Source organism: Mesoplodon densirostris, chromosome 6, assembly GCF_025265405.1.
Source record: "Mesoplodon densirostris isolate mMesDen1 chromosome 6, mMesDen1 primary haplotype, whole genome shotgun sequence".
Taxonomy (NCBI): domain Eukaryota; kingdom Metazoa; phylum Chordata; class Mammalia; order Artiodactyla; family Ziphiidae; genus Mesoplodon; species Mesoplodon densirostris.
Window position 1 is genome coordinate 46,514,371 of NC_082666.1, and position 25,281 is coordinate 46,539,651.

General features: G+C 40.7%; 1 protein-coding gene across 2 annotated transcripts; it reads left to right on the top strand.

The window, feature by feature from the left end:
- Positions 1-1,162: 1,162 nt before the first annotated feature.
- Positions 1,163-22,864, top strand: SMU1 (SMU1 DNA replication regulator and spliceosomal factor). Of its 2 annotated transcripts, none has more exons than XM_060101839.1 (12): positions 1,163-1,283; positions 4,586-4,796; positions 6,152-6,304; positions 7,336-7,446; positions 10,513-10,641; positions 12,271-12,390; positions 13,745-13,861; positions 14,487-14,614; positions 15,420-15,546; positions 18,104-18,271; positions 19,952-20,104; positions 21,842-22,864. In XM_060101839.1, exons 1-12 carry the CDS (start codon positions 1,258-1,260, stop codon positions 21,938-21,940), a joined length of 1,542 nt encoding a protein of 513 aa, XP_059957822.1. In that variant the 5' UTR covers positions 1,163-1,257; the 3' UTR covers positions 21,941-22,864. The 2 variants fall into 2 exon arrangements, with proteins under 2 accessions (XP_059957822.1, XP_059957824.1); XM_060101841.1 differs by having other exon boundaries at positions 1,251-1,337.
- Positions 22,865-25,281: the final 2,417 nt, after the last annotated feature.

Sequence of the window (25,281 nt, forward strand, 5' to 3'; positions counted from 1 at the left end):
AGCAGAGGTGTGATGCATACTAGAACAAAACCTGGTATTAAGTAATTATAGAGGGGACTTATTTGTATAAGCTAAATAGGGGAATAATCTTCATGGAAGTAAGAATAACCTGATAAGTACTAGGTAGAGAAAATGAAGGCATACTCTATTGTTGAAAATGAGCAGAGTCTTGTTTCAAGGAAGATGTTATAATACTTTTATATGCTGCTCCATGAGATGGGATAGTGAAAGAATATGTCAGAAATCATACACCCATCTAGATATCTCACCACATGTTGGAGCAAACATTTAGACTTTTAAGACCTTTGAGATCTTGGAGACCATGGTCCTTCGAGAGTCGATGGGAAATTGAGAAAGATTTGAAAAAAGCAGCAGTATTTAAGAGTCTACAGAGAAGTTGTGTGGCAGACCTTTGGAAAAAATATCAGATAAGTTCCTATTGAAAGCCAGTAGGAACTCTCCAAATAAATCATTTCAATATGTAATTTTCACAGCAGAGATTTCTTATCATTGTGCTGCAAATATTTAAAAAAATTTATATAGGATGTCAATAAAATATTTTTTAAAAATAATCTTTATGAAATTCATTGATATCTTTACATTTGTATCTACTAATTTAATAATGTATGGTTTAAAGTCTATTAAAGGACGTCTCAAATCGCCCTTTACACATTTGCATTTGGTTTCATTGTTTTTCCAGTAATTGTACCACTACTGTGAAACCATTTTCAACTAAATACTTAGTTGGAAACATTACAAGTAATTTAGCTCGTTCCAAGAAGTGAGTATGCAAATCCTGAGTCCCTAACTTTTCATAATTAGATTAATTAAACTGTGTTTTGGCTTCAAAATCTTTCATTTATTTATTTACACTCAAGGAATTTTCCTGCAAATGTTGCCTAGTGGCCCACTGGTTTCCAATGTATTAATCAACCCTACCTTTAAATCTAGTCAACTAATTAAAAATTTAAAAAGCAAAATTTAAAAACCAGTCTTTTAAAGGCAACTCTTCCTCTAGGGAGGAGAACGGAAGACTCTCTGGAGCAGGCGCCCAGGTTCCGACTTTTGACAGCCCCTCGAAGCTCCGCCTCTCGAAACCCCGCTCCTCACGCACTCCACGCCCCTCTTCCGTACAGACCGCCTCCAGAGCGGGCGTCGAACGTCGAGCGGAAGTGACGTACTGGGGCCGCCGGAGGTGTTGCGTTCCGCTACCGGGCCTGAGAGTGGAGTGGTCCCTGCGCCAGGGAAGATAGCGCTATGTCGATCGAAATCGAGTCCTCGGAGTGAGTCCTGTGGTGGTGGATATTCGCGAGGTTGCGGGGGACGGGAGGCGAAGGGTGAGGTCGTAGAAGCTGCTCGGGGGAGGCGTTTGAGAGGCTGGGGAGTGGAGGGGCATTTCCTTTCCCACAAAGAAGCTTCTTGGATCTGGCTACCTCGGAGGCGGGCCCACGAGAAAGTAGCGGACGGGAAGCCCAAAGCCCGATGGGAGGCGGCGCGGGGTTGGGGGTAAGACATGCCTGGAAGACCTGAGTTCTAGCCCTCGCCGACTCCTGGTGCGCTCTGTGACTGAGCAAATTAGCCATCCAACCTGGACTCCGGTCTAATCTGCACAAGGGGGCCGAACTCGCAGCCTTCTTTCTCTTCCCGCCCCCACTGAACAGTGTGGTTTGTTTCCTCCCCTGTGCTTACAGGGCCCTCTGCTTTTTTCTGCCCAGCACTTAATCCAGTATTGTCACCGTTTGCCCACCCTACTAGCCTGTGTAGGCGTCTAGGGGCTCCTTTTCATTACAGTCCCAGTTCCTAGCACATCGTCGAGGCTCAATGACTGTCTTTGGAATGAATGAGTGATTGTCTTTGGAATGAATGAGTGATTGTCTTTGGAATGAATGAGCGACTAGCTATTTTATGAAGTGCCATGTGGCGCTGAATTTTGGTTAGTCTGTGAGCTCTGTGTAGCCCAAAGGAGGGACAGAATGTGGAAATTGGGCCAGGAGAATGATAGACTTGGGAGAGAGGGGGGTTAATGAGTGACTGAAGGTCTTTAGTGAACTCTTCCAGGATTCCATCGTCTACCCTGCTTTTGCCAACACTTAATAATTAAATCAGCAGACGTATCATTTGTGTCCTGACTGTAAGGGAGAGAGGACTTGTCCTCAAGATCTGCCATAGGAAGAAGGGAGGTTTATTCATTCAACAAATTTTTTTTTTTTTTTTGCGGTACGCGGGCCTCTCACTGTTGTGGCCTCTCCCGTTGCGGAGCACAGGCTCCGGACGCGCAGGCTCAGTGGCCATGGCTCACGGGCCCAGCCGCTCCGCGGCATGTGGGATCTTCCCGGACCGGGGCACGAACCCGTGTCCCCTGCATCGGCAGGCGGACTCTCAACCACCAGGGAAGCCCCACTCAACAAATATTGAAGTCTACTGTGTACTTGTTTTAGACCCTGGGAATATAGTAGTGAACAAAGCAAACAAAAATCCGTGCCCTTATAGAAAATACATTGTTATTGAGGAAGGCAAACAGCAGGCAAAAGCAGTAAGTAAAATAGGCTTAGCAAATCGTGGTAAGTGTTTTGGAGAAAAAGTAAAGCAAAGAAGGGTGATGGAGAGTGCTGGCGATGAAGACACCTAAGTCAGGGCAGGAGTTGGAACGGATTCCATGCTTTGAGCCTGAATCAAAGTGGGAACTGACCACTCCCAGCTGCATGTTTTCATTATCAATAATTGCTGCTTTTTACTAAGTATTTCCCATGCTAGTCACACTATAAGCAGTGTAGTCAACTCTTTGACCAACCCCTACAGAGTAGGTATTTTTCTTAACAGGTGAGGAAACAGGCAAAGAGATGTTAACTGACTCGTCCAAAGTCACAATTAGTAAGTGACAGAACTCTGATTCAAATCCCAGCCTATCTCCAAAGCTTTTAGCTCTTTATGTATCACACTGTGTTTGAAGGATGTGAATTTGATTTTAGCTATGTCAAATAGGAGTTCTTTGCAAGTGTGGTGTTTCATTTGGGGAGTGTAAATGGAAGTGTGCTATGGAAGACAGTGTGATACTGGAACAGCAGGTGTCTCTTAAAGGGGCCATGAGAGAAAAGACTACTGTGAGTAGCAGTAATCAGTTCCCTTCTGCAGGAAGGGAACCCTTTTTAAGAAGAGGGTGTTTGCTTTCCTGTCCAGGGTGTATGTTCACGTGCCACACTGCCAGTTTAAATCTTCATTTTTCCACTTATCTCTGTTACCTGGTCAAATTCTCATCTGTAAAATGGACATAAGAGTAATGCCATCCTCATAGGGTTGTTTTGAGGAGTAAATGAATCCAAAATGCTTAGAACAGTACCTGATATATAGTGAACACATAGTAAACATTGGTTATTATTTTTTGATTATTATTTCTCTCCTGGGAAAGAGAATTGACTAAATTCCAGTCTGAAATCCCTCCCAACCAGGACAGTGTGACCCCCGATACTAGTGCTGTCCAGTAGAAATACCTTGTGTGCCACATATTTACTTTTAAGGCAAGAGAAGAACAGTATAGTACAGCCTGTAAAGTGAACTTTTACTGTCTATATGAACAACATTCTTCACTAGACTCCTTAACACTAAGCCGAAGATCAAGAAGTTTTAATCATATATATTTAACTCGAAATGACTTGTCACATGCTGAAAACTGTTGCTTGTTCTCTGAGTATTTGGAGATTGTCTGGGTCCTCTTTTCCTTGGGAAACTGAATCCACATGTTTTTATTTCACTTGTCCTGAACATTTGGTAATAAAGGCAGTGGGTAGGTGTTATTTTTGCAAGTGAGGACACATAGCTTTGTTTTGCTTTTACATACAGTATAGCTCTACTTATTTGTGTTCAACAAATCCCTTTTAAGAAGGTCTCAATTCATATTTTTTGTTGTCGTTTGAAAAATGGACCAAATCATCCAATCATTTAGAGTATTTTGTGTCAGTGACTAGACTTGGTTTAAAGTATTTTACTATAGTGTGCAACAGTGTAATCATATGAACTAATAAGAAACTTGGCATAATAAAAAGATCTCTGACCTTGGAAGTAAGAGAGTCTTCTTGGTACTAACTTGCTTTCTAGCTGACTGTGAGACATTGGGCAAATTATTGCCCTTCACTGAACCCCAGTTCTCCTATTTCTTTTTTTTTTTTTTTTTTTTTTTTTGCGGTATGCGGGCCTCTCACCGCTGTGGCCTCTCCCGCTGCGGAGCACAGGCTCCGGACGCGCAGGCCCAGCGGCCATGGCTCACGGGCCCAGCCGCTCCGCGGCATATGGGATCCTCCCAGACCGGGGCACGAACCCGTATCCCCTGCATCGGCAGGCGGACTCTCAACCACCGCGCCACCAGGGAGGCCCGTTCTCCTATTTCTGAGTTGGAAGTAGGACTGGATGATATCTTGTAACTTAGGTTCTGTGATTTTTTTGAAAAGTTTTACTCACATGATAAAGAAACAGAAAGTAAGTAGTGAAAGGAGGATGGTTGTGTAGAAAAATAAACTGGAGTGGGCTTTATTTTGTGACCTCTTTGGTGAGTGAGGATCCATGAGCTGAATGACTTGCTTTCTTCTTTCAGTGTGATCCGTCTTATCATGCAGTACCTAAAGGAGAACAGTTTACATCGGGCATTAGCCACCTTGCAGGAAGAGACTACTGTGTCTCTGAATACTGTGGACAGCATTGAGAGTTTTGTGGCTGACATTAACAGCGGCCATTGGGACACTGTTTTACAGGCTATACAGTCTCTGAAATTGCCAGACAAAACCCTCATTGACCTCTATGAACAGGTAAGAGTGGGGGTGATGCTGATCCCTGTATGTTGGTTTATTGTGGGCCCCCTGACTGGAAAGCATCCGTGAACATTTCTTCAAGCATTATGGGGCTGTAACAGCCCTAAAATTTACACTGTCAAAGCTTGAGTGCTACTCTGTATTTTTATCTCTCTTCTTGGAAAAGCCAAGATTTTCCCAAATTGAAATTCTTTCTTAAGTGACCATTAAATGATCTATTCTAACACCAACTGTTCTGACACCAAATAGTGTGCTGCAATTTAGTTCTGACACTAACTACCCAGAGTTAGTACAGACCCCACTAGTTAAGGGCTTGGTCCTCTACAAGACTGTCTTTACTTCACACACCAGCCACACTTTGGGGTTTTGGGCCACCTATACTTCTGACCAACTGGCTACAAATTTGAGGGTCCCCACGACCCCCTCAGAATTGATAATTCACTAGAATGACACAGACCTCAGGAAAGTGACATACTGATGATTGCAGTTTTATTATCAAGGGGACAGATCAGTACCAGCTGAATGAAGAGACATATAGGGTGAAGTTTGGGAGGGTACTGAACCAGAGTTTCCAGTGCCTTCCCCCCATGGAGTTGGGGTTTGTCTCTTACCTGGCACATTAAAGTATTCACCAACCAGGAAGCTCCATTGAGATTTTTCATTCAAATTCTAGTTCCTTGACCCTCTGCAGGGTTGGGCTGGCTCAGAGCATCAACCCTCTAATCATATGGTTGGTCCTTTTGATAGCCAGGCCCTGTCCTGAGCCATCTCCTTAGCACTAACTCAGGTGTGATGCAGAGGGCTTATGAGTAACAAAGATATTCCTATCACTGGGGAAATGCCAAGGTTTTTAGAAGATGTGTGCCAGGAAACCAGGACATAGATCGTAAAATTACTTACTATACAACAGAACAGAGTGGATTTTCTGGAAATAAGAATGTCGTGTGGTTTGAAGTAAAAATAGGGAAATGGGTTTGTTTCTTTACAGTCCACGTGAGTTTAGTTAATTCCCTAAAGAAAATTTTGGTAATTGGAGAAAGGTTTCTCTGGAGCCTATAGAGATATTTCCATCTTTAGTTTTCTTTAGCATGTACATTCTGAGTAAGAGACCTAAGAGGAGAGGAGATTGGTAGAGGAGAGGAGAGATTGGTAGATAAAAATGAAGGACTGAAGTTATTACTTTATAATTACTGTAGTTGTCTGCCTGAAATTGCTTGTGAAAAGGAGAAGGGGCATTTCCTGATTTGTGATTTGGAAATCATTTTGGTAGGCCATTTCTACATCAGAAATAGTACTGAAAAAGAAAAATTAAGCGAATGCATTGAAACAGCCCTTTTCTTTCAATTATACAGGTTGTTTTGGAATTAATAGAGCTCCGTGAATTGGGTGCTGCCAGATCTCTTCTGAGACAGACTGATCCCATGATTATGTTAAAACAAACACAGCCAGAACGGTATATTCATCTGGAAAACCTCTTGGCCAGGTCTTACTTCGATCCTCGAGAGGTATGACTGTGGTAATGAAAAGAAACTGTTGTTAACTTTGAGCAATAATGTGATCTTTTTAAAACCATTTTATTGGATACTTTTTGTATTTTTGATTTAATTTTTGAAAATGATACTTTTTTGTTTATTTACCTTGGTTGAAATTTGCATATGTTAAAGAGAATAATCTAGTTTAGTATTTGAGGACCTTCCCTCCCCCACACACCTCATCATATAGGATTGTGTGTTGATTAGTAAAAAAGTAGACAGTTTATTCTGGTATCATTTCCACATTAGCCCAAGTACTTAACTGGCCCAGAAGTGCTGCTGTACTGCTGGGATGTTCACTGTGCATTTGTGTCCCTTTGGAAGTGCAGAGTCTTAACCACTGGACCACCAGGGAAGTCCTGGTTCTTTTAGTTCTTAAAAGCTTGTGTTTTTGCTTCTCAGCTGATTATGCTTACTGGAGCATGATGATTGTTATTTTTTATTCTTCCAAAACCATATATATATAGTTTCATTCTTTTTCACCCAGCCTTTTACTAGAAGCTTGTCTAAATAGGAGGAAGAAGAATTTAATAGGCACTGGATAATGGGAAGTTGTTAGAGTAAGCTCACAGAAACCGTGAGGATAAAGGAAGGAGTTTGGATTGCCAGGACAGGATTTAAGTTAGAGGTGGTGAAGAACTTCTGGGCTGGGAGTCATTTGACTGAACAAAATTATTAAAGAATATAAAAGAATCCTTGGCTCTGCAGATTTTTCAAAAATTGGGAAAACAACTCTGGCTTTGACATAGTTTACTTAGGCTCTTTTCAGAAATAATGGTGTGGATTGGCTGACCTCAGTTCTCTCTCAGCTCATACTTTTGAAATGCGAGTGGGTAGAATTGAGAAGTTTTTAAAAACTAAATGGTTTGATTAATCCTCTGTTTAACTTTTTATGTTTTCCTTTTTGAATGTTTCTGCTTGATTACTGTTACTTTTTAAAAAATATGCGCGTTTATGTCTTTTGCCATTTCTTGGAAATGATGCTACGGCCGCTCCTTTTTCAGGCATACCCTGATGGAAGTAGCAAAGAGAAGAGAAGAGCAGCGATTGCCCAGGCCTTAGCTGGGGAAGTCAGCGTGGTGCCTCCATCTCGTCTCATGGCATTGCTGGGTCAGGTGATTAAAGTCTGTGGAACTGAAATGACTCTGAACTCCTGGTAGTGTTTCCTGTAGCATATAAAGTCTATGTATGAGCTAAAGAAATCAGACATCCTAAGAACTGGGAAATACCTGTAGAGCTGCTTGTACCAACAGCTGTGCCATGCCACATTCATCTTTCCTGGGAGTGGCAGTATAGATTAGTGGTTAAGGGCATACACTCTAGAGACAGAATTAGGGTAACAATAGAATTTATCATCCAATCTTGAGGGCATTGTTGATCATCGTGCCAGAACACTGTCTGAAACAAATTGGAACAAATGTTCACCATAGTTAGAATCTGAGCTCTCTCACTTACCAGCTATGCGGTCTTGGGCATATTACCTAACTTTTTTGATCCCAGTTACTCATCTTGGTGTTCTGGTAAGGATTAAATGAGATAAAATGTACTTAAAACAATTGTATTTTGCCTGGCACCTTGTAAACACACAGTAACTGGTAGCTGCTGGTGGTGTTTCTTTTTTCTTTTCTTTTTTTTTTTTTTTAGTAGTAGTAGTATTACTAGCATTGTCATTATTATTTTTAATGCGACCTAGAGTACAGACTCCTTTCTGACCTCATCTTCCCCATGCTCTTGGTTGCTGTCAACCATGATAACCACTCGTCTTCATGAAACTCCTCTCTTGGTTTTTCTAACCGTTTTCTTCTTGGCTTCCCTTTTCATCTCTCCAGTTGTTCCTTTCTTGGTTGTTAAAGGAAGGAGATAGGGGTGATGTAGAGAGGGGTTTTCGTTTTTGTTTTTTCCTTTTAAAGTTGGGAGTGATTTGAAGCTGCTGTAGACTAAGGGTAAAGAGCCTGTAGAGAGTACCTGTTGATTGGAGACAGGTCAAGTTTTCCAGTCATTAAAGTAAAATATGAAAAATAAGCAACATACGAATTTTGGAAAGAAATAAAATTAATAGTATTTATAAACATTAAATATTTCAACTATAATCATAGAATTAATTTAAAAGTTTGGTAAAGTTGTGAGATATAAAATATACAAAAGTTGATTACATTTCTACATATCAGCACTGACCAGTTCGAATATTCAGTGAAAAAAAGAGCTTTTGTTTATAGCAACAGCATACAGTATAAGAATTCTAGCATTAACTTTTGTGGGTAATACATGATTTATTTCCATTTTTTAAAAAAGCAAAAGCCGTTCAAAGCTTTCAAGAGAAGTAAAAGAAGATTTGAGTAGATGGTGAAGCACTGATTTTCCTGGATAAGACTGACACTGATACCAGTTCTTAGATTTAAGGCAGTTTATAATAAGGATCACAGTAGGATTAGAACTGTTTCACAGAAGAATTCTAGTGTTCACTTGAAAAAATAAACTTGGAAGTATATTCATCAAAGAAATTTTGGAAAGGAAGAATGTTGAGAGCACACTAGCCCTAGAGATAGTGAAGCTTTTAACAGGTTTATAGTCTGAATCATTTTGGTACTTGGCATCCAGTGCGACAACAGTGCGAGAAATTGATCCTGTTATTTATAAGAATTCAATAGATGATAATGGGAATGTCACAGAACCTAGGAACAGGGAAGAATTATTAAGTGTATGGTGTTGGGGCACCTACTTTAGAATGGGGGAGAAATATCAGATCAGATCAGAGCCTTCTCTCATATCTTATAAGCATAATTTCAGATAGAGTGAAAGTTATGTATTTTAAGAATATAGAAAAACTTAGGTGGTGATATAATGTATCAAACCTCCTGATAGGGAAGGACTTCCTGTGAGTAGGGAGTAAACACCAAGGTAAAGGTCAACAAATTTCATTACTTGAGAGTTTAACTTAAGATAAAAAGAAAGCTTTAAAGCTATAATAAAAAAAATGGGTAGATTGGGAAAAAAATTCTTTTTGGCAAACATAAACAACAAATACAATGTCTTGATCACATTAAAAGCTCACAAATTGATAAGAAAAATAGTAAGACCACAATAGATGAGTGAGCGAAGAACATGAATAAACAGCTAACAGAAGAAATATATGTAGTTAATAAACATGCAGAAAAGCTGAAACTCTAATCAGAGAATTGACTAAAGTAGGGCATAACTTTCCACTCATTAGAGTTTTTAAATGACATCCAAAATTATTGTTTTCTTGATATAGTAAAGGGAAAAAGGAAGCAACATTGATCATGTCCCTGTGTTATATAGACTTTACATGTATTATTTTATTTTATCCTTTCATCAGCTCTAGGAATTAGGCTTTTCCCCTGAATTTAGTTGGTGAAATTGGGAGTCAGAATAGCATAGTTGACAAACTAGGACCATTTGTCTTCAAAGTCCATGGTTTTTCCACTCCCCATAGTGCAGTCGTGAATGCTATTGAAGTTGTGTCTTTTGAGGAAAACACTTTGGCAGTGTATATAAAGAGCCTTAACCATTTGTGTTCTTTTCTTGATTCAGTAAGTCCTCTTCTAGGAATCTATTCCAAGTGGGGAATATCCTCAAAATAGAAAAAGCCTTATGTCCAAAGGTGTTCACTGCAGCATTATTTAGATGAGTGCAAAAATTAGAAGCAGTATAAATGTCCATTAATATATTAAATAAACTGTGAAACATCCACTACATAGGATATATTGAACAGCCATCGAAATGTTAGTCATATCATAGCATGATCTAATGATAGGTGAAAACAATATAAAATTTTACATATGGTATAATTACAGCTATATAAATTAAACATATATGTCTGGGGAAAAATACTACAAGGTAACATGAAATGCTAACAGTAGCTGTGTTTGGATGTTGGAACTATGGGAGATTTCTGTTTTTCAATTTTTATTTATAGTAAGAGACACCTATAAGAAAATAGGTGTAAACACCTGGCCCTGTTGGCTCTCAGAGTCCCCTTCTACCCTGAGGTCAGCCTGTGTTCCTAGGACACAGAATAGCCAAGCTTATGTTGTGTTTGGATGGCCAAAGATGGTTGGGTCTGGATGGCTCAGTTTCCTGTGAACCTCACCCTTTCAGGCTTTGTCTGAGCAATCAGGACCAGATCTTAAAAGCACCCAAGTGGATTTCTTTTCTCATAGGCACTGAAGTGGCAGCAGCACCAGGGATTGCTTCCCCCTGGTATGACCATAGATTTGTTCCGAGGCAAAGCAGCTGTCAAAGATGTGGAAGAAGAAAAGTTTCCTACACAGCTGAGCAGGCATATTAAGGTAGGATCCTTGGACACTCAGCCAGTCGGTAATCATTTGTTGGGGACTCAATGTATGCTTGCTTAGCCAGGCCCTGTGCCAGGAGCTTGGGTTGGGGAGCAGAACTCATTCTCCAGCTCTGACAACATTCATGGTTGCTGCTGGTGATCACTGAGGTCTCCCTGCAGCCAGGCAGTGGCACACCTCAACTGTATTACCGAGTGGACATACATTGGACATCTGGCCCATCATCTGCCCTTGGACTTCCTCCAAGGAATCCTGCATTTGGAAGACTACTTAGCTCTTTGGTTAAGCCTGGGACTAAGAACCATGAAATTTCTATGTATTTGTCCTGTTCAACATTTGTGTTTTTGCTTGCTACATGTTAGGCAAAGTACCAGGCATGGATTGTAAAGTGGGCTTGAGTGGTGTTTGAGGAAAATAATTTTATCACCTTGAGGGCTGGTTCTTGGTGTTTTTTGACTTTTCTTTTTTGCGGTTACACGGGCCTCTCACTGTTGTGGCCTCTCCCGTTGCGGAGCACAGGCTCCTGACGAGCAGGCTTAGTGGCCATGGCTCACGGGCCCAGCTGCTCCGCGGCATGTGGGATCTTCCCGGACTGGGGCATGAACCCATGTCCCCTGCATTGGCAGGCGGACTCTCAACCACTGCACCACCAGGGAAGCCCTTAGCATCTCCTTTTTATTAGTTTCTTTCTGGGTTTGTGCTCTGATTGAATTTATAGATTTAAAAATAATTCATATTCCTCAAATCTTTGACTTTGGCTTAGTGTTTTGAATTTGTCTTTTCTGGATTATATGTTTTGATTTGCATGTAAAGGTATTTTGGGGCAGCACTTTTATTTACCCTGGTTAAAACCTTGTGACAAATAGAAATCCATTATAATTATGCTGCTGGACTAAGATTTTCTGTTATAAACACTTCCTTTTTTTGGCATTTAAAATGAAACTCATAATAGAGCTTTCCTCTGTTCCCATCTGTCTAACGTTCTGTAGTTTTTATCTGTTAATGGAAGCATCTTTGCTGGTAAATGCTCAGGATACATTTCCCGGGCAAACAATCTGTCAGCTCTAATCATTTCTCCTAGAGTTAGTCAGCCACACATTATCACTTGATTAAATGAAGGTCATGAAAAGAAGCAGTGATGGAAAATTTGTTTAAAAAATAGTGGAGGAAAATAGCCATTTATTTTGAAAAATGAATTTTTTCCCCCAGATGAAAAAAAAATAGGAACATATGCCATATTTAGTTGAGTGTGGAAGTCATGCCAACAGTGGCTGATTCTGGTAAAAATTTATTGCTTGAGTTAACAGGATTATTTGTTCTAAGTCCCTTGCTAAAATAGTTCTTTTGCTTTTCTTTGGAAATACCAACTTCATTTAAAAAAAAAACCAACAACAAAAACATGAACAAAAACTAGTTTCAGTGGAGAGCCTAGACGCTAAACTGTTTGGAGAAAATATATCTAGCATCTCTTGGTGTCTGGGTACAGAAACACCCCTCCCAAAATCCATGATACAGGCTAGCTATGGCTTTATGCTAGGACAGAGCTCTCAAAAGTTTAAAATGGGAATTGTTTTAAGGCCACTACATAAAAGTGCATCTGTTTCATTGTTTCATTCGAAACAGTTTGGTCAGAAATCACATGTGGAGTGTGCTCGATTTTCTCCAGATGGTCAGTATCTGGTTACTGGGTCTGTTGATGGATTCATTGAAGTATGGAATTTTACGACTGGAAAAATCAGGAAGGTAAAGTATTTTAAATACATTAATTTTTCTAGTGGGAGAATTATCTGTTACTGTTTTTAAATTATCTGTTATTTTTGCAATTTAAATTTACTTTTTGAATGGGTAACATGTACATCTGATAAAACATTTTATAAAATAGAACGGTTATTCAGTAAAGAGGCTTGTGCCCCCCTCTTGTCCCTCAGCCAGTCAGTTCCCTTCCTTGGTCCACTCAGGGTTACCAGTTTCTTATGTAACTTTTCTGGAATATTCTATGTGTATATGTAAGCAGTTGCTTATTGTTTCCAATCTAACCTTATTGTAGGACTAATTGTGTTTCATTCTGAATGAAGTGGAATATCTTTTTATATGTGAAAAGCAACCAGTATTTCCTATTCTGTGAAGTCTTTTTATATCCTTTGCCCATTTCTCTTTTGGATTGCTTCTGATTCAATATTTGTGTATATTGCAAAATGATCACCACAGTAAGTCTAGTTAACATCCATCATCACACATAGTTAGAAGCTTTTTTTTCTTGTGAAGAGAACTTTTAAGATCTACTCTTTCAGCAACTTTCAAATATACATACAGTATTACTAACTGTAGTCACCATGCTGTACATTACATCCCCGTGGCACTTATTTTACAACTGGAAGTTTGTACCTTTGGACTTCCTTCATTATGTTTCTTATTGTGTTTAATTTTGATCCATCTGGCATTTGTTTAGGGTGATAAAATTGGTGTAGATCCAACTTAACTTTTTCCCAAATAGCTACTTGTTGACTAACCCCTGATTTAAAATGTAATCTTGATCATAGAGTACTAAATTCCACTCCATGCTTAGTGGATTTATGAGTGACTTTCACTTTCTACATTGTATATTTCTTTATAATTTACCTTTTTTTCATGAAGCAGTCTCTTTCTATATTTTAGAAAAAATATATTTCAACATGAACATTAATGGATGATAAAAGAAAAATAACAAATAAATAGATTAATCAATACATGGTTTTAGGAAAGGTAGCTGACAGTATGGACAAAACATTAATTTCTCATGTCATACCCTAAAAACAAATAAATTCAGATTTATTAAAGATGTACAGTATGTACTGTAGGGAAATTTTGCTTAGAAAGGATCATAAGCAAAAGATGTAGGCTAATATGTTTGCATTTTTTATAATAGTTACTTGAATTGTGTAAAAAAGTTATTCCCAGTATTATCAGTTGTTCATCAGGATAGTGTGCATGACACTATTTGCTTTGGAGATTTAGAGTCGGCATAGTCCATTATCCTGCTTTTAGTGAGTTTGCAGAGACCTGGGGTAACTGGTGTTTTTATGTTATTTTGATAACTGCTTATCATTGTTTCCTTTAGGATCTTAAGTACCAGGCCCAGGATAACTTTATGATGATGGATGATGCTGTCCTCTGCATGTGCTTCAGCAGAGATACAGAAATGTTAGCAACTGGTGCCCAAGATGGAAAAATCAAGGTATGAATTAGTGGCATGAACTCTTGTATGTAGACATTTTGAGAGTTCTGTAATGAGTTAGTGTCCTACATAGGTTTTTTGCTTAATAACAGCTACTCTTTATGGAGCATCAGCTTTATGCCAGTGACTTTAGTTTTTGTTTAATCCTAATAATAACTCTGCCTAGGGAGGTCCAGTAATTTAAGGTCACACAGTTGGTAAGTGACAGATCTGGGACTTCAGTCCAGATCTGCTTGTGCCCTTTCTGCTGTGCCACTGTGGCTCACCTTATATGGTGTGTTGTGCTTAGGGGATGGGGTGGTCTGCAGGTGATTAGCAGTTGATTAGCTGTGGCTTGTATTTAATTGCTGTTAAAATCCCCTGGGCTAGATAAAATACAGAAATGGTCTCTGCTAAGTGAACTTAGAGTCTGAATTTTTGTTTTAATAATTTAAAAGGAAAGAGGCTTAAGTTTCAAAGGATTCAAGTTATTGTACTGTGTGAACCAGACATATCATATTCAGCTATTAGCATGCATTTTTAATGCTGTTTTTAGCATATTAGTGAGCACTGCATCTTGCTTGGCTCTGCAGAGTAGAGTGGGACAGTATTTACAGGTTTTTACTATTCGTTTTTTTTAATAAAGGTATGGAAGATTCAGAGTGGACAGTGTTTAAGGAGATTTGAGAGAGCACACAGTAAAGGTGTCACCTGTCTAAGCTTTTCTAAGGATAGCAGTCAGATCCTTAGTGCCTCATTTGACCAGACAATTAGGTAAGTAAGAATCCCCAGGGGCTTCCCTGGTGGTGCAGTGGTTGAGAGTCCACCTGCCGATGCAGGGCACACGGGTTCATGCCCCAGTCCGGGAAGATCCCACATGCCACGGAGCGGCTGGGCCCGTGAGCCATCGCTGAGCCTGTGCGTCTGGAGCCTGTGCTCCGCAACAGGAGGGGCCACAACAGTGAGAGGCCCGCGTACCACACACACAAAAAAAAGAATCTCCAAACTGCCCTCACTTGGGTTTAATATGGTGAAGCCTTAGAGGGAGGTACTAGTGATTCCTTATGTTTTCACCAGGATGCTTTTATATGGAGAGTGAGGGTATGTGAGACCTTATTTCCCCGAAGTACAGCTGACACAGTGCTATTGTGTTGTCCATTTGGGTCTTTACCTAGAAGAGAGATTAGAAAGGGATTATAGCAGTACTTCATATTTCTCAAAGTGTGGTCTATGGACCCACCTGCATCAGAGTCACCTTAGAGGACATGTGACAAATACAGATTCCTGGGACCCGGCAGAGACCTAGAAGTCTGTTGCTGAACAGAAGCTTGTGGTATTATTGGCATATTTTCTTCCAGTCTCTGTGCAAAGCTTTTGTTGTGGTTTTGTTTGATTGTTTGACATAATAAAAATAATACTGCATACATAATTGCATAGCCCTCATTCTTCACTTAATATTTAAAATTTTAATATTTTAACATGAGCTTCTATAATTCATCTAAAATGCTTTCAACAGTTGGTCCCAACCATAATATATAGAATATTAATTGTTCTTTTCATTTGCTTTTATTTGTGATAGAATTCATGGTTTAAAATCTGGAAAAACCCTGAAGGAATTTCGTGGCCATTCTTCCTTCGTTAATGAAGCAACATTTACACAGGATGGGCATTATATTATTAGTGCATCCTCTGATGGCACTGTAAAGGTTAAGTATTTGCTACTGGTTTGTTTTGGGGTGTCTGTTCCATTTTTGCCCTTTGAGGAGTTTTCAGTGGTGATAATGGTGATAATTGTGGTGGTTAAACCTCTTTAGTAAGTATTTTAGCCATAATTGAGGTGAGTCTGTGACAATAGTAATATTCTGTGGTAATTCCTATTGGCCTAGGGACCTCAAATCTCAAACCTACAGACGCTATCATATGTAGGAAAAGAGGAAAGGTGTGGAGTTCTAAACTTAAGTCCACTCCCATTTACAGTGGTGAAATTCTGTCTTGCCATAGGTATGGTCCACTGCAACAAGTTCACGAAGAGCTCAGTGGCTAAATAAATAGGTCAGCCTCATCCCACCCCGAGCCTCCACATTGGGGCCTTTCTAATAGCATTTAAAGGGGAGCAAGAGGGGCCTAGAATAGAACCAAGTCCTCTCAGATACTTATTTATTGCCTTCAGCTCTCATCTGAAAGTAGTGGCTCTTCGGTACCTTAAGAGATTTAGTTATTTCAACAGAGGGCCACATTTCCTAGAAAAGATGGGAAATCCAAATAGAAAATCACTAGAGATCTTTGAGACACTCCATTTCCATTCTAGATCTGCTTTTAAATTGCCTTATGTAAGTGAGTGTTATGTGGCAGAAGACCTAAACATTCTAACACAAATCCCTAACAGTCAGACCACCTTCTGCAGTGGCTTGTTCTGGCTTGGGAATTGAACCAGAAACCTGAAGGTAGGAGATGTACTCTTCCTCAGGATAGGTGGGGAAGCACACAGAGCTCTTAGTGCTTTAGTCATGCGGTTTGCCCTCTTTGTGCTATGTATCAATATATGGGCCTCACAACTTGTAAAAATACCATTGGGAGGTGGCTTGTGTAGGTCTCTTTGTTTTGTGGTCTTTTCCTTTAGTTCTGCAATAAGTGGGGTAAAGCATCTCACTGACCTTTTGGACAGAAAACTCTGGAAGTCTTAGAACTCTTTTTTTTTTTTTTTTCTTTTTGTGGTATGCGGGCCTCTCACTGTTGTGGCCTCTCCCGTTGCGGAGCACAGGCTCCGGATGCGCAGGCCCAGCGGCCATGGCTCACGGGCCCAGCCGCTCCGCGGCATATGGGATCCTCCCAGACCGGGGCACGAACCCGTATCCCCTGCATCGGCAGGCGGACTCTTAACCACTGCGCCACCAGGGAGGCCCAGTCTTAGAACTCTTGATCCCTGAAATGTTCATTTCTTTTCTAGGCTGCTGGGCTTTGGAGAGGAGATTGGGGTAGATGATACAGTATTTATTAAGAAAATAAATACTGGGACAACTAGTGGGGCAACTATTTCCTCCTCTTTATAGGTATTCATTCAACATCTGTTTTGTGCGGGGTTCCATTGAAGGCACAGAAGAAATACAACATAGTCCATGCCTTTGAAGTTTTTATACCTCATGAAGTGAGTGCTGTCCAGACAATGTCAGGCAATAGTTGGTCCATCCCTTCTCTAAGCACATTTCAGATTTCAGTAACTGTGATGTCTGACTTAACCACTTCAGTTCATAGTAGCTCAGAAGGGCCAGGTGAAAAGCATTAGGGTGGAGCACTATTAGCAGAAGAAATGTTGGACTGGGAGAGGTCACACAAGTGGCCAAGAGTAGCTTCCACTTCATGGATCCTCATGTGTGTCTGTTTACATTGTGACTTCTGCAGTGGTTCTCAGTACAAGCTGAGAATCATTTGTGGAGCTTTTAAAAAATGCACAGGGACTTCCCTGGTGGTGCAGTGGTTAAGAATCCGCCTGACAATGCAGGAGACATGGGTTCGATCCTTGGTCCGGGAAGATCCCACATGCTCGCTCTAGAGTCTACGAGCCACAACTACTGAGCTCTCACACCACAACTACTGAAGCCCGCGCGCACTAGGGTCCGCCTGGCGCAGCTCCTGAAGCCTGCGTGCCTAGAGCCTGTGCTCTGCAACCAGAGAAGCCACCGCAATAAGCCCTCACACCGCGATGAAGAGCAGCCCCTGCTCACCACAACTAGAGAAAGCCCGTGCACAGCAACGAAGCCAAATAATAACACCAATGCAGCCAAATAATTAATTAATTTTAAAAAAAGATTAAAAAAATTGCACAAACCTACATCCCACTCCAGACCTACCAAATCTGAATCTCAGGGTCCTGAGCATATAAATCTAAATAACCCTCATTTCATTTTGGTGTCCAGAGAAGGGTGGCTTTCTGGTTGTTTATGACAGTAGCAGTGTTGACACATAGCTGATATTAAAGATAGGTAGCTTGTTAGCCAAAGAAAATTTTGTAGGAAAAGATCATAAGTTTTAAAAGGGTTTTATTATTTCACTTTCTGATTTTTATTTTGTTTATACCAGTTAATCAGCAAATGGGGAGTTCTTACGTATATGGCAATGCTAGGTATTTGGACTGTACGAAGCTTTTTTTTCTGAGTCAATTTTTTTCTTTTTTAGTAATACAATTTTCAACTGCAAAACATTAGAAATTGTTAACCTTCCTCCCCCGCCCCCCAAATGTTTATGCCTTATATTTGTGTGTTGTAGATCTGGAACATGAAGACCACAGAATGTTCAAATACCTTTAAATCCTTGGGCAGCACTGCAGGGACAGACATCACTGTCAACTGTGTGATCCTGCTTCCTAAAAACCCAGAGCACTTTGTGGTTTGCAACAGATCAAACACAGTGGTCATTATGAACATGCAGGGACAGGTGAGTGCTCAGAAAGTGCCTTTGCTCAAGCCCTGTGGGCCGTTCCCAAATCAGTGTATCTTGGTCCTGGCACTTGCAGTAACCAAATGTGGGTTCACCACTTGGAAAACCATATACACTGTATTTGTTTTTCAGACACTTACTTAAAATTTTAAATTCTGTGTCTACAAAACATCTTTTTGGCATCTCAGTAATTAATCTACTTTCCCCAGGATGTTTGTATACTGTTCTCTTTCTTTTGCATCCTTTGGATAAATGAGACCCCGATCTGTCTTTAAGCCTCCTGCAGAACCTCACTGAAGATTTTGATATAACAATCCCTGTGTGAGTGAGGGAGATACAGTGTGTGGATTACCAGCTTGGGACATCTGCTAGCTACCATGTGATCTAAGGTGGAACTCCAATAGGAGAAGGGCAACAGTGTCTTTATGATGTGTATTTGTAATCAGATCACCTGCTGGTTCCCAAGGAACCTCACTTTTATAGCACCAGGGATATTAGGAGTAACAAGGTTGAGGTCTCAAGCCCTGGGAATGTGTTGTGATGCTACTGAAATGTTGGGCTGGGCACTTGGGGATCCTGCTGAGCATGGAGAAGACCCAGGGGCTGGTGTATGGAACTCTCTCTCCATTGCTTGAGTCCCTATAAATGATAAGTTGGTAGTGACGAACCTATGGTTGAGATGGCTGGTCTGCAGTACCTGTTGGGACACTGCATAATAGCCATAGTTGCCCACTTCCTAGTTTTCTGCTTGGCTTTTTAAAAACGTAAAAAAAATTTTTTTTAGATTCACAAAGAAGTTACAAAAACAGGTCAGAGAGTTCTTTTACACCCTTGACCTGCATCCCCCAATGGTAACATCTTACATAAACATTGTACAGTTATCAAAACCAAGAAATTGACATCAGTACAACACTGTTAACTCACATACAAACCTTATTTAGATTTTATGTCTTTACATGCATTCATTTTGAGGTGGGACATGAATAGTTCTGTGAAATTTCATCTCATGTTGATTTATGTAACCACCACAATTAAGATACAGAACTGTTTCATCACTCCCAAAGAAACTCCCTTGTGCTACACTTTTATAGTTAAACCCTTCCCCCACAGCTCTAGCCCCTGGCAGCCACTGATCTATTTTCCATTATTACAGTTTTTCATTTTGAGAATAGTAATTAAATGGAATCATACAATATGTAGCCTTTTAACCTTTTGAGATTGGTTTCTCTCCATTGATTTATGGTGATCTTAATGGTATGTAAAATAGAGCAAGCAAGGTCTTGGAGACAGTTGCATCATGAATGGAGAGGGCATCTCATTCTGTTAGAAATAGGAAACTGGGGAGCATGGGTCCACAGAGCATTGAGAACCAGTAGTATGTTGATTTAGGAAATTATGTATGCTAATAAATTTGCTTCTGGGTAAAATGGCTCAGTAGACTAAAGAGTAGGATTGGTGACTTGGGACAAGTGAATTGTAAATGGCTGTCTGCCACTGACATAGGATAGCTTATCCTTTGAATATTTCAGGACATGGTGAATGGAACTGGTAACCTAATTATAAATGACAGTAAACCAAAGTACAAAATAACATAAAGATGTCAGTTTAAACTGCTGCAGTAGAACTGTTGCTAATCCAGGTGATTTATTTTTACCTTGGGCTGTGTTAATGATCTAGATTGTCAGAAGCTTCAGCTCTGGTAAGAGAGAAGGTGGTGACTTTGTTTGCTGTGCCCTCTCTCCCCGTGGTGAATGGATCTACTGTGTAGGGGAGGACTTTGTGCTCTACTGTTTTAGCACAGTCACTGGCAAACTGGAGAGAACTTTGACAGTAAGTATTACTGACTTACGGCCATCTACAGAAATTGTTAATGCTTATGTCTTTTTGAACTCTGAAGTAAACCTTTTCCAGACTGCTATCTGTGTGAACCTTGGTATAAAATAGTGTAAAAATGTTATCACTAAATAAAAAAAAAAGGGCCATAAGTAATTGTATGGAATTAACTCCTGTATCAGGAAAAGTCATCCTTTATAGTGAGCCTTCAGCTTCAAGTGGATAGGATGGGTGTACATAAAGCAGAGAAGAAGGAAGGGAACATGCCTGTGTAGCCAGCTAGATTGGTTAGACCTTATCCAGGGCAATTGGAGAGTGGCAGATATAGCTAGTCCTCTCTGTGTCCTTTCAAAGGCAAGTTACTTGTATATTATCTTATCAAACTGATTTTTTTTTTTTTTTTTTTGCTGTACGTGGGCCTCTCACTGTTGTGGCCTCTCCCGTTGCAGAGCACAGGCTCCGGACGCGCAGGCTCAGCGGCCATGGCTCACGGGCCCAGCTGCTCTGTGGCATGTGGGATCTTCCCGGACCGGGGCACGAATCCATGTCCCTTGCATTGGCAGGCGGACTCTCAACCACTGCGCCACCAGGGAAGCCCCTGATTATGTTTTTAAGCAGCTTTGTGTTGTAAGAGGGCTCAATCAGTAACAAGGAATAATTAATGCTAGCTGCTGTAACAATCTTTAAATCTCAGTGGCCTAATACAATGAAAGTTTCTTATTATGTCACAGTGTGATATAAATTGCATCGTCCTCTTTTAGCTGTGCCATTTGGAATATGTGGCCCCTAAGATCTTAGAAGGAGAAAAGATAGTTGAAGGGGTATACTGGATGTTTTAAAGACCCACATCTGGAAGTGGTTTGTTTATATTACTTTGTTTGTCATTCTTTTTTGATTAGAATTAGTCACATGCTGCCCACAGCCCAAATGCAGAGGGGTGGTTGGGCAGGGAAAATGTAGTCGTCTGCAGTCCAGGAAAAAGAAATGGTCTGGTGAATGTATAAAAAATTATACACATAGCTCTGTTAGAGAATAATCTGATCTCAAACTGTTCTTGAATGAACTGTTGGTACACCTGCCTTGTGAAGCCTCCAGTATAGATCCAAGATGTGAACAAAACAAGATGAGGTGGAAGGTGTCCTCTAGTTGAGGAAAATACTAAGTTCACTGAGTTGAAGGAATTGTTTGGTCTCAGCCACCGTCTTGGCTTAGTATTTATAAAATGGTGATGATGGGGCCTCCCTGGTGGCGCAAGTGGTTGAGAGTCCGCCTGCCGATGCAGGGGATACGGGTTCGTGCCCCGGTCTGGGAGGATCCCATATGCCGCGGAGCGGCTGGGCCCGTGAGCCATGGCCGCTGAGCCTGCGCGTCCGGAGCCTGTGCTCCGCAACGGGGGAGGCCACAACAGTGAGAGGCCCGCATACCGCAAAAAAAAAAAAAAAAAAAAATGGTGATGATGACTAGGACCGGCTGTAGTGCAGGAGTGGTTTGGCCCAAAGTGTTATTTATACATTATGAAGAAAAGTACAGAAAATGTCATCAGCCATGTGATAGCCTCGTTTGTATTTTTGGTTTGTGTGTTTGGTTAGCACTCTTTGAGGCTGCCTTGGGCTTGATTCCTTTGGTGAGAAGTAGGAGCTTCACTGTTCTTCCCTCCCACTCAGCTCTGGAAGCTTCTTCAGAGTGATTTGTTAGAGACCTATATACCCTAATCCTGTGCTTTACCTATTCCAGGTTCATGAGAAGGATGTGATTGGTATCGCACATCACCCTCATCAGAACCTGATTGCTACTTACAGTGAAGATGGACTCCTAAAACTCTGGAAACCCTAATTCAACTTTTTAAACTAGCTTGAGGGCATGTACTTAAAATGAAGACATATTCATGTGTTGCTTTTTTTTTTTTTTAGGCCAGCTTTTCTAAGTAAATTGTCTGAATTAAGCACAAGAATAATTTTGTGAAAATTCATGTTTTAAGTAGCAGTTACTCTTTTTTATATATTTTCAAGGTATTCGTGTATCTGTTTCTAACTGGGGCAGTCACTTAATGTTTTCAATAGTCTTTTACCTGGAGAGTGAAATACCTGATATTTCTAGGGAAAAACTGTACTCCTTTGATTATTTGAAATGCTGATTAAAACGGGCCTCCTGCAGTAAAACTTGTAAATAAGGAACTATCCCAAATTCAGTAGCTGTTTACTGTTCCATCTTTTTTTTTAAAGATGTTAATAAACTTTACACCTTTCTGGAGGCTTTGTTTTTAAATGTAAGTAAGTGCTCATCTAGTTAACATTTACTTAGAATCAGATGAAGAGGGTGGGACACTACATTATTATTCCTGAATCTTAAGTACAGCCGGAAGTCAATTCCTGGGTAGGACAGACTGAATGTAAAGTCAGGTGTCACACAGGATCTCATTTCACTGCCCTCCCCCAGGCATTCATTTTTCTTAGCTGTGCCTTTTCCAGGGAATATCGTCTTCATTTTATGGATAGAGCTAGTTGCAGGGTACATTATATGAGAATTCAGTTTTGGCATATTTGGAAATGCATGTGGGTGTCTCTTTTCTGTTTCAACCAAAGATGTATATGGAATGCCTATGTTGACGTGTGAAGGTACTATGCTAGGTACCATTTCAAGAAAGTGAGCTTGTTTGCTTGTGTGGGCCTTTTATGCCCCCTTTTAATTTTCCCAATTAGTAGGTACAAACAAGTGGGGAAAGTTTTGTATAGTCTTATAAACCTTTGTCACTTGAAATATAGCCTGATCCTGTATTTGCGATCAGCTAGCTGTGCCTAGCACATAAAAATGCTTAATATCGGCTGAATAATTCTTAGCAGCACTATGAAATCCATCTTTCCCAGTCATATTCCCAAAACTGTCTTTCTGCCACAAAACCTGCAGCTTTTTCACAGAATGTCATTTGCTGCCGATTCGAGAGTTGAATAGCTGTGTCTATGAATGTAGTCTGCCATTCCTCCCAGTGAAGAGGCTTTCACTTAAGTAAAAAAAGTTTAAGGTGCAAAGAGCTTATACTAAAATTCCTTAGAAAAATCTTCAAGAAACTGGAGTTGTGATTTAGCGCATGACCTCGTGAACTGGCAGTTGTGAGATGCACACTTTGTGCCAAGGCTCATGGAGAGCAAGAATCTTTTCAGCACATGTACACTTAATTCTTTCTAGGAATTTTTAGCAAACAAACCCCTCTTCTGCTCCTGCACCTAGTGCTCAGGATGGTTAAAAACACTAGTTTCTGTCACAGCATAGGGGAGAAAAACAAGTTAACAGGGTTAATTAAAATAGTGGGATAACTGAAAATCTGGAGTTGTTTTTCTGATGATCCGGACCTAATGGGTTAGGAAAGGCTTTCTGGAGTTGACCATAAAAGGACCAACAGGAGCTGAAGGTAAAGGGCTTTGGTGATCCTAGGAGCACTGCAGTGTGCCATAGCTGCAAGCATGTGCTAGACATATGGTAGGGTCTGGGGAGACCAGGCAAAGAGGAGAGGACTGGACTGAGAGCCAATTAAGTATATTTTCTTTTTTAATGAAGTAGTGCATTGGTGTAACAAGTAAACAAAAAATGGAAAAAATGAATTTTCTTCTTTTCCCAGGTCACCCATGTTTGTGTATCTGCCCACAACTTCATTTTGCACAAACCTAAGAAGTGTTGTTTTGTTTAAAAGTGGAAATGAGCTTCCCTTACTCCACGCCTAGTTTTTTTTCCTTTTAGCCCCCATGGCCATCTCCAGTACAAAAGGCGGAGGGAGCCCCGGGGTAAGAGGCAGAGGTGGGAGAAGGGCTGTCTGGCTCCTGGACACCACGGCAACTGCCCAACACTTCCACTCTGGGAGAAGTGGTGGAGGGTGTGCTGCCCAAACTCTGGGGTGGGGTGCGCCGGGTTTGGTGTGGCTGTGCAGCAGGGGAACGCGGCAGGCATCCTGAGCCCTTGCCCCTCCGCCCCCCTTGGTTCTTAAGACAGCTGCTCTGTTGCTGAAGCCCACCCATGCAAGTGGGCTGCAAGTATTTAACTGATACTCCTCTAGCACTTAAAACTCAGAATACATGGCATTAAAGTTACCGTGAGTTGTCCCATCCCCCACTGAGCTGCTGAATGACCTGGTATTCCACACCAAAAAAAATTTTTTTTTTCTTTTAAATACAAGTCTCAGGTACAACTCAGTGTGTTCTCCACTAGTTATTTTTTGGCTTGTATTACTACCATTAATAGCATTTATTGAGCCCTTCCTTACTATGTAAGCAGCGTTATTTAATTCTCAGAACTGCTTTATGAGCTCCAGCCTATTCTGAGTCCTATCACATGAAACAGATTCCAAGATTCCATACATTGCTCCTGGAGTGCAGCTGACTGAGGTGGGATTCTAAAACTCAATTTCTTTACTCTTTGAAAGTCAGTTTTTCCACATTCTGTTAAGACTTATCGAAACCCCACAAAGGCAGACATGAGTAGAAAAAGCACCGAATTACAAGAATCTGGATTCCAGTCTTGCTGTCATTTCTTTTACGTGGGCCAAGTCACCTGGTAACTTGTTTGAATGGCAAGTCTCTCAGGTCCTACCCTAGGCCTACAGAATCCAAGTCCAGTGGGGCTCAGCAAGCATGCTCAGATTTGAGAACCAGTAAGTAGAAGAGGTCGTTTTCATCAACTGTAAGGTAGGTGTTTCAATTCTTGTTCTGTTGGTCTCAAGAAGGTTGCGTCGATAACCAAATTAAGTGATAAAGGTACAAGACTTCAGAAACCCTTGAAAGAGCATCTTTACTGCTATAACTTGCTAGCATTTTTCATTCACTGTGCTTTTAGAGCCTATGCTTCATTTTCCCACAGTACTTCAAAAGAGAGAAAATTACCATAGTGTATGTCTAAGATGGGAAGCAGCCTTGGCCTGAAACAAACTTGCAGTAGTTAAGGGCTGCCATTGTTTGACCCTCCACAGCAATTCTAACAATTAATGGCATTACTGTTCTGGTGATTAATATAACTATGTCCCCATGGTGCTGGTGTAGAGCCTTGGCTATATGTAACCATCCTTTTGCTTAGGCTACACCCAGTTCAACTACACCAAAATACCCAGAGGGTGAGACTCAAATCATGTTTTAAAGCTTCCGAGGTAACTCCAATTGTAGCCAAGGTTGAGAGGCAGTAGTATATGGAGA